The sequence below is a fragment of the Notothenia rossii genome (assembly GCF_949606895.1).
Source record: "Notothenia rossii genome assembly, chromosome: 11".
Taxonomy (NCBI): domain Eukaryota; kingdom Metazoa; phylum Chordata; class Actinopteri; order Perciformes; family Nototheniidae; genus Notothenia; species Notothenia rossii.
This window is the reverse complement of record NC_136910.1, coordinates 43929309-43939641: the sequence shown is the minus strand read 5'-3', so window position 1 is coordinate 43939641 and position 10333 is coordinate 43929309. Positions and strand designations below refer to the sequence as shown.

Here is a 10333-nt window from a genome sequence, read left to right as displayed (position 1 = left end):
AAGGAGCAATAACGGGGGGAAAGAAAGGTGAAGGAGTGAAGAAGAAGAAGAAGAAGAAGAGGAAGAAAGTGCAACAGCGAGTCACACATTCCAAAAGCACCCAAAAAGCAACAAACCACTTCACAATGCAAATCAACATGCAACTTTCTAAATATACTCATGTGCAGTGAGTCCAGTCAAGTATGAAAACAAACATAGTACTCACCTAGTCTAGGTTGCCCTTATGGCTGGCACACAGTAGCATACCTCCAACACACACACACCACCACCACCAACGTGAAACTACGAGTAAGAGCAAACATAAGTAGCAAGAAAAGAAGCACTCGAAAGGTGGTGAGAAGAAAAATCGATTTCCAAACAAATGTGTCAGTGTGTGTGTGTAAAGATGTCTGTGTGTAAAGAGGTGTGTGTGTGAGTAAGGTGGGTGTGTGTTAGTGTGTGAGAGGAGATCCACTCCAGCAGCGGACGGTACGGGAGAGCTCTGTCGCTCGCTCTCTTTCTCTCTCTGGCAACTGTGACGTGTCAGGGTTTAGTCCAGACCCCTCCCTCCCTCCCTCACTCCCTTCCCCTCGCTCCGTCTCTCCCTCATTTGATCTCCCACTCTCTTTCCCTCTCTTAATCCCTCGCTTCCAGTCGCCCCACCTCCAGACCCTCAGACTGATGAAGACTTAGAGCTGTAAGCACACACACACAAACATGTGAGACATGCATGTCATATGTATATGACATGCACTTACGGTGCTTAAGTTAACTTGAGTTCCTAGAGTCGCCATGTTTGGTGTTGTTTGACCCTCACAACCTGCCGATTGGCCACGAGACTTCATGTTATTTTACCTTTTTGTACTATTTTGATTTCATTGTTTTTCTAAACTATTATATACTATTATGTTCATCATTTGTACAAAAAAACTGTGATGATGCCACTTTGATAAGTGAGTTTGTGAAGAAGAAATATCATTGTTTTAATACTTTCTTACAGGGAGTATAGCACTTTGTCCTGCAAAGGAAATTCTAGGGCTTAATAATGACCATTTTGTGGCTTCGATAGAAAACATGTTCCTGATTTAAATATAAATATTGTCTCGTAATAGTCTCACCATGTATTAGATGTCACCTTTTTAAATCACATAACTCCCTATTCATTAGTACGGACACATTTTAGTTAAAGATTAGTTAATTAATAATACAAAATCAAACTTACCAGTGGGGTTGTTGTGTTGTGTTGGCACTTTAAGATGCTTCTTCCTCCCCAGCTCTTCCCCAAGTAAGAAGTACCATCCTTGAAATTCCTATGGCACATACACAAAGAGTGACTGGGGTGTATGTGTGGGGGTCTAGCGCATGCAAGTGTGCGCCTGAGATCAAGCTTGGGGATCCAAATTAATGAGAACTACTTTAAAATAAATTCTTCATGTGAGCATAAACATGCTATACTGACACACACACACACACACACACACACACACACACACACACACACACACACACACACACACACACACACACACACACACACACACACACACACACACACACACACACACACACACACACACACACACACACACACACACACACACACACACACACACACACACACACACACACACACACACACACACACACACACACACACACACACACACACTGCCCGCTCCTCCAGGGCAGCAAACACTGAATATACACACTCGCTACTCACAATGCTTTAGCTTATTTAAGCAGCTGATGCCCCTACTTCTGCGCTTGTGCCCTGAGAGCCAGATGGTGACTGTGTGTATATATGTATATATATATATGTGTGTGTGTGTGTATGTATGTGTGATTGCAACTCCTGTACTGTACGTGTGTTATATAAAGTCATGCAGAAAGGTCTGATTTATAATCCAGAGGATGATGTGAGCACAATTTTGCAAAAAGGGACATGACAACATTGTTTTAAGGTCATTAGTGATCTTACTTTATGTCTCAAATGTATTACAGCACACACACACACACACACACACACACACACAATGATACACACACACAATGATGCACACGCACACACACACACACACACACACAGCCAGCCTCCTCTTTTGTACTAAATAATGTGATGCCATGGACAGTGACAATAATCTCCGTTTTAAAAGCATCTTATCTGAGTAGACAGATTTCTGCGGGCTGTGGGACAAGGGGGGAGGACGGGCGGGAACTTGTATAGAGTATGGGGGAGGGGAGGGCATATGTCCTGACGGTCAGGGATGGATTTATCGTTCAATATTACAGTGTACATGTGATTAAGGGGGGGGGGGGGGGGGGGGAACAGCAGGGCAAAGGGAGATGTTATTCAGGAGGGAGACATATGAGGAGGATAAAAAGAGAAAGCAGGACATGAGAAAAGTAAACACAAAGAAGCAAAAGGGTGCAAACAGATGACATGAAGTGACAGGCAAGCAATGCAGGTAACACAAATAACACTCATTACTAAGCTATGTAACAAGAGCCCAGTGGAGGGAAAGAGAAAGGAGGTCTGAATAATAAATAAATAACAGAAAAAGAGTGTGTGGTAGGGGGGATAAGACTGTGACTTTGAGCTAAATCGTCTGCATTTAAAGCCAATGAAATATTCATTGGGATAGATGTAAAGAAGAAAAAAGCCATGAGCCTGACTAAAATAGAATTTCTTCCTGTTGGTGGTTTTTCCTCACTGATGTGGGCGTTATTTGGGATCAATAAAAAACACTTACTGTGGTGATGAGTTAAAGAGAGATAACATGCAGCTGTGATCCTGATTTGTTTTCCTCTTTTTATTTTTAAACACCAAATTAAGAACTGTATATAAATTTGTCAGCTAGTCAGGGAAAAGCTTAAAGCTCTAGCTAAATAGCCAAAATTAAAGGCTTATGGAACAGAAACAGACAACTGGAGATCACTTCTCAATAGTTATGAGGGTTCTGGTTTCCTGTTTTCTTTCAATCCAAAAAATAGCCCTAAGAATACACACACATTATGTAAAGGTGGATACAATATTGTTGAATAATTCAATTGTAAAGGGAATAAACTAGGAAGAGCAGTTATGGGGACCAACTGTACACTGGAGGAGAACCTATTATAAGCAAAAGGGCAACACTGAACTCTTGGACCTCACATTTAATCTGCCATCACCTGGGACCATTTGAGAAGAAAGGCTTGGTGCTGTGTTCTTCTATATTATTCTGCGGGTGTGTTGGATGAGGGGGCGTCACCCTTTTTGTTTCCCGTCTAGGGATGGCACTGCCTGTTTGTCAGTCGACCACATTGTTTCCTACTGAAATATCTATAAGATGGATTTATATTAAATTACAACTAATAACAAGTAAAGCCCACCTTAGATGCTAAAATAGTAACTTATTCTTGTTTTTTTGTATTTGTATCCACACCAGCTAACCACATAGAGCCCTGAGCAACAGAAAGGAAATGTTCAGTATTTGTGATGAGAACTGGATGTGCCGGTCTTTGACAGATCCAACAAAAGCTGAAAGAAGGAATCAACTTAGGGCTTTGTGTCTGCTGATGGGTAACAAACTCTGTCTTGTTATCATTTCAGTACAACTGATATCAAAAGTCTCCAAAGATATTTTTTTAGTATATGATGCATTACTTTCTGTGATTACATTGTAAAACAAATCTAACCTTAATATAGGAGGGAAAAGATACTCCGTAAGGCGCCTGAATAATGAAGGCATCTGTGTTTAGGTGTGTGACCGCTGTGTGACCCATAACATTTCAGTAGAGCGAGTGACTCACTGTGACTTACTCCAGTGACTGGAGGCAGTACTGCTGGACTGAAAGACTTGTGACCCCAAAGTGTTTCCCTCTGATCTATCGAGGTCACTGCATACATCCACACTGAGCTGAACTTTTAGATTCATGGTCTAATGACTGGACACACACGCACACGTAGGTGGAGGGAAAGTTGAAAAGACAGCTAGTACACCGTTGACAGAATGACTTTATTCCTGTAATCTCTGTTTGAACTCACCTTGTCTGGGTCCATAAGGGAACGCACACCAAAGCTCATGCAACCCAGCAGTAAACTCATCCTGTTTGTAGAGAGAGAAACAGAAAGAATAAAGATGAAGGATCAAAATATATATACATTTCTCAAATGAAAGCAAATGTGTTCTCAGGTTTGGTTTCTGAAATGTGTTTTTTATCCTCCAAAAGCATTCAATCCCATGAGCCTAACATATCAGTATGGAGATTTATAATGTTTGTCATCTAAGTGTCAGATGCTTCACATCATCTGGTCCCACATTACTGCACATTCTTAATTATTACAAAAAAGAGGGGACAGGATTGATCCCTTGTGTACAATCTGTGTCGTAAGAGGAATAGTAAAACATGAAGTTGATAAACAAAACAACAATTACAAAGTTGAAGCTATAAAATGAAAAATATATGAATTCTGACATTGGACCAATGTTATGGGAGTCTGTGTGTGGCGGTGGCTGAGGGGGCGGGGATGTTCAATTATGCATACACAAATGCAAAAAATGTTCTCGACAACCTCCCAGCTGGACAGGACTAATGCAGCTGCTGATTCTGTTCTCAGGGCAAACTGGCTGTCAGCACAAATGAACACCTTTCTTGGCTCCGCTCAGTAGAAGGAGCCAGTGACCGAAAGAGCTCAGCAGCATTGGCAGATTGTTCACAATGATGAGTTTTATAATAGCTCATTTTACCAAAACGTCCAGCTAGCGCCCCTGTACATCTGTTCGTGGGCAGAGTGGTGCATTGAGTTAAAAATGTAAGTCAGCGTGCTAATGCTTTAATTGGAAATATAAACATGCTGGTGTTCTGCAGGTTTAGAATGTCATCATCATTTAACACATAGGCAAGCTGACATCTGATAAAAAAAGTAAAGAGGCTGATTGGAATGTCAACACTTTGCAGGTTTTTTGAATAAACCAAGTTATTTGACCAATTAAAATGTTGACTGTGATGGCACTATATGGAAAGTTAAGGGATCACCAATGTGGTTACGTTGAGTCCTGACAAAACATGTTTTCCCTCATTTTCATCCAACTGTTTTTGGGAAATATCAATTGAAACCACAGCTTCATGGTGTGTAATAGATGGTGTGTGTGTTTAATAGATGATAGACAGTGGTTCACCAAAGTCATTAGTATTCATTCTCTGGGCGCCATTAATATGTGTACCAAATTCACCGGCAAATCATCACATACTTGTTTAAAATTCCACTTAAAGCTAATTTAGCATCCTGAATCAGCTGCCGAAAATCAATTTGCCAGGTGCCCTAGTACCTCAAGTTACTTTTACGTCAAATAAATGATGCATTAAGGCAGCAGCTTTTTTAAAGGGTTAATTGTTACCTACACTACCGTTTATAGTAGGGATGCCAGAAACTGACCATGATCAAATTCGAAAATCGGACAGCCCTGGCGAGTATTCATCTTTTATTCGCCGCCGCAGACCCTTCCTCCAAGTTTACAGTAAAACAAACTGGTGGTGTGACCAATGGCCATTTACAATTATTAATACTATTACTATTATTAGCATTAGTCAATAGTTTTGGTTGAAACTAAGCCAGGAAAAAAAAGAAAAACATAAATAATAATAAAAAATATATATAAATAAAATCAAATAAAAAAATTAAAAAATTTGATTATGTAGACTGTAATGAATATTCGAAAAATCGCTGGCATCCCTAGTTTATAGTGTTGTAACTTGTGATTTCTTTCAAAGTGGCCTGGTCAAACAATGATTAAACTTTGAAGGCTAGAGCTTCCATTAGCTATGGAGCTGGCAGAGTCCCATAACACTTGTTTGGTATAATGTGGATCGTTAGGAGATGAGAATAAGGGATGATTGAGCAGGGGAAAACAGAAAATGACATTTTGATGCCCTGGGTTAATCTAAATTAAGTGCTGCTCCTATCATCAGCCCTACCCTACTCTCTTAAGCAATGCTTTATGGCTGTTTTGATTTACACTGATGTCCTTCGGTTAGCTACAGCAGCACTTTGGTCAATGTTCTGTAGTGTTTAAGAAGTTTTGCTGAAGAGGCACTAATGCTTACAACTTCTCCACAGCAGAGAAGAGGGGAACGTTGAATGGGCAACGTTTTATTTGGGGCTAGAAAAAAGAAGTGATTTAAAAAAAATCATTTGGGTAATGATATCACCCCTGAGGAGACTTTAGGTCCTCATTTCTGCTTGTGGTGCATACATGTGGTCTGCAGGTGGTCAGGTCTTTCTTTTATTTAGATGTTGACGATCATGAGCTGCTTCTTCAGTTTATGCAGGCATGTCTGTGGCCTGATAAGAGAACATATTGTTACTCAGTTGCTCTTTTTAACAAAGGAGTGTTTTGTAACTTCAGCAACCTCGATTAAATTACATTCAAATGCTGTCTGCAGAAAACAAAATCCAAGCAGCATCTGTTCTCCACCTCACCGGTAAATGAGTGCATGCAGCAAATCTGACTGTTACATTTAATATATTACATTATTTGATGATCTTTTAATTGGGATCGATTTCCTTGAGGTTCTAAAATGTATCGTTTACATAAGATAGTCCTTGGTTGACAGAGCACCTGGAGAATCCATGACTATGTGACATTGCTGTGTGTGGATTAGAAGTATTGAAGAAAGCGTGCAAAATAAATCATTGTGCCTCATGTTGGTTCTGAGCCATTTTTAGTAGGAAATGGGAGCTTGTAAGAGTCTACCTCTCGTAGTCTATGCAATATTACTGTTTGGAGAAGGGCAAACTGCACACTGTTTTCAAGTTTTTAGGATAATAAAATAACAAATATAATATTAAACCAACCGGCAGTTGGATAAAAGCAAATAATGTTCAACTATTTGAAACATGTGTTCCTACTGGCTTTTCCAAATAAATACCAAGTGACATTTGGTGTGAATGAGGCTTAATTGCTTACCAAAGATGAGTAAATCTCTCTTAATCTGTGTCCCAGAAACTCTCCCAAAAAGGTCTTTATCTTTATAAGCATTCCATGATCTTAACTCAACCACTCATGTAAGCCTGCCCCTGTATACAGTACATCTGTACACGTTGTTTCAAACAGCTGCTGTATGTGACACTATGCTTTTAATCAACTGAAAACACAAAGAATCATTGGAATTGGACAAGTGGGATATCTGCATTATTGTCAAACGTAGTGTTCTTCAGTGTTTCTACCACATAGCAATGTTTCATCTGTCCTCTCAATAAAACATTGCACAAGAGATGTTTGACTCATTCAACCATATGTCCTCCATCCCCAGCAATGACCCTGTTTCGTCTTTAGTCTGGTGAGGCAGGGAGGCGAGAGTAACACATTCACTCTGCCAGAGTGAGCAGCCATACATAAACACACACACAAAGAGCCAAACAGACAGAAGCATGCTGCAGAATCAAGTATACAATGGTGTTGTACTGCTCTACTGGGAGGCTTTTTGCATGTTGCAGCTTCTTGTAAAGATAAGTTCAAATAGGAAAAAGACTCACAAAACGATTGTCTTTGAGCCACTAAAACCATCACTCTCCCCGCCAACATCGTCAACATTCCCAGCAGGTACCTTGATGTGGAGTCAGAGTTCCACATTGTGAAGAGCAGTCTCTTATGCAGGTCGCCTTCACTGACAACACTGAAAACAAAGAAGAAATGTAGTTTCCCCTCACTTGACTCAAATGTTTACCAAGTTAATCTTTGATATAACATCTGTTTGGGACTAACAACATCTGAATAGAACACAACTGACTCAAAAGCAGTGTGTGTAAAATGCTAACGTAGATATTGATAAATCTACATATGTATCATATACAGTGACATAATGTCTTGATGTAATTGTGTAACACACATTCAATCTCAGCTAAGCAAATCTGTCTTACACTTAGGATTCAACTCAGTTAAACTACCCTAAAATAACATTTTTGAAGATGTGCTGCACTTCTGTAACATTGTATAAAAGCTTACAAGTAAAAGGTTTGCAAGAAGATGGGGTTCCTACACTCAGGAACCATCTGACTCTTCTGTCTGTCGCTGGGATCGCTGTCCGGGAACATGCCGATCTGAATAGGACAGCAAAACAAGTTCACACACTTTAATATTCACAGTTTTTTCTTGAACTGTATAACTCTGTAGAGGGCTACATACCTTAACGTAAGAGTCACATGACCGCTGGCAATCTTCCACAATGCCCCTAGCCTCCAGAACTGTCAACACATACAAAAAGAACTGAATAAATGAGTTGCATTAATTATGTATATGCTCATCTCCTTTTTCAGGAGCTGCGCAAAGTGTCACTAATAATGAAATTCAACTGGACCAACAAATGCCCTGCTCCACTGCGGCTCAGAATACTGTAAGTGTGGTATACAATATTTCAGTAGAAGGGAATTTTGCTACAAATATGCAATCAGGTAGACTCTGCATGTGTGAGGAGTCCAGTGAGCACACGGTAAAATGTATGGGCCGTCACATTTAATATAGCTTGTGTCAGCTTCAAGTGGAAAGTGGAGTGGAAAAGATTAATGATTTATGAAAGAATATACAGGGCCTCCAGGCAGCGGCAGGCAGAGATACAGATACAGGTTACGTTTCATGTTTAGGGAACAGAAGGAAAGTGGGATAGGTAAACAGGGGAGGTCAGGTCAATAGGACTGAAGGGAAAGGGGTGATTGCAGGGCAGGAAGGAGAATATGGATGTGGAAGTAGAGAGAAGGTTTAAGGGAAGGGAATGGCAGGAGACAGGCAGATTGTGACAGCTTGAATGACATCACATTAACTCCACTCGTGGTATGTGAAGAAAAGAAAGAGGATGTCTGTCTGCTGAAATAACAAGTAGTGAAAAAGATTTGTGAGATTTCCAATAACTACAAACCAGACTTTATAGAAACAGCTGCTCAGTAAATCAACACCTGATGCATGTTTCCAGCTCTCCTTTCTTGTTGCCAACCAAGCCATTACACTGTGGGTACTTTATCCCCTGCCAAAAAACAGCATCAAATGAAATTCTACTGGCGTTTACGTCCACATGGGGCTCAAACACCGCATGGATCAAGAGACAGGAGGCTGTAGTGGCAATTGCTCCAGTTTATTATTGATTACTCTCATTGTACATCTTTACAGTATTGACGAGTTTAAAATATCCACGACAAGGCTGTCAGAAGTCGCACATGGTTTAGTCTAAAGGCATTTCTCAGGATATGTTCAAAAATGACCTAAATGTCAACTTCATACAGATCAAAACACCAAATATGAAACATTTCTGATGGCCTCGGACTCCTCTTCCATTTTACCTGAAGACGCATCTCAGAAACTACATGCAAAACACATAGGTTTAAAATGCAAGTAACTCCGGGACTATGATCGAGCATTATTCGTGGTGACAAAACATTGAATAACTCTTAGATTGTTCCTACATACCTGTTTTATATAAGAAAACAGCTTTCACTCTCCTAAAAAAATATATACTCAGTTTTCACTTTACTTTGTGGGTTAGGGATGTGTTGATCAAACTCTGCGGTATTCTTTAAGGACACAGTGATGTTGTTGTATTAAGTTGCATTATCTCTAGAGGTTTTTTTTCATGATATTCCGTTCCCCTCATTTTGGATAATTAGACATTGCATTCAATTTGTCATGGAAGGGTGGACAAAAAAACATCTAAATTTGGAATCTGATGAATAAATGGCCATTCACTCAGAGAAATGACAGGGGCACAAAAGACCTGAGAGAGGACACGGAGAATCACAAACAAAAGTAGAAGCGTGCATGACTTGGTTGCTGGGAGACCAAATTAAATAACCACTTAAGTTAGATCAATGTGCTCAGCTCCCTACCAACCTACCTACGCCTTTTCATATTAATGGTCTGCTGTCGTGATTAGACAATCTGCACTGTGCAATTCATGTGCTGCAAATCATATGCTCAATTTGCCTTGCCAAATACATTTGAATATTTCACCAGCCTCATAGTGCAGGCTTTCAAGTGGTCAGAGTACATAGTGTTTGGCCACAGCAGTGCAGCCTTTAATATGACTTACCACTAACAACAAGAACTTCTTGCTCCTGGATGATTGACAGCTTCAGCTGACCTATTGAAAACAAGAAAAGGAAGGTTATGACAGTTTGAGACGTATCATTATTAGACGTAATAGTTTACATTTAAGTGGAAAAATAGAAAGCTTATTTGCATTAACTTTTCATTGTGAAGTAAATGAGGATTTCAAAATGGAATGGCTGTAGAATAATGACAAGAATCAGCGTTTACATCGGTATAAATCTTCTCATTTAACTCTCAGCAAGAAAGTAAATAACCACATCTATATTAATTGCCAAAGC

General features: G+C 39.9%; 1 protein-coding gene across 6 annotated transcripts in view; it reads right to left on the bottom strand.

The window, feature by feature from the left end:
• The window catches only part of rgs3a (regulator of G protein signaling 3a), a 141882-nt gene that overhangs the window by 118394 nt on the left and 13155 nt on the right, over positions 1 to 10333 (bottom strand). For 4 of the 6 annotated variants that reach the window (XM_079658726.1, XM_079658730.1, XM_079658718.1 and 1 more), the window contains 6 exons: positions 10036 to 10086; positions 8145 to 8203; positions 7965 to 8059; positions 7567 to 7635; positions 4004 to 4064; positions 1202 to 1289 (listed from right to left, as the gene is read on the bottom strand). In XM_079658726.1, the coding sequence (XP_079514852.1) occupies positions 1202 to 1289; positions 4004 to 4064; positions 7567 to 7635; positions 7965 to 8059; positions 8145 to 8203; positions 10036 to 10086 (423 nt within the window). Of the gene's footprint in view, positions 1 to 205; positions 478 to 1201; positions 1290 to 4003; positions 4065 to 7566; positions 7636 to 7964; positions 8060 to 8144; positions 8204 to 10035; positions 10087 to 10333 lie in introns of those variants that run through there. The other 2 variants (XM_079658729.1, XM_079658731.1) reach the window with 2 other exon arrangements.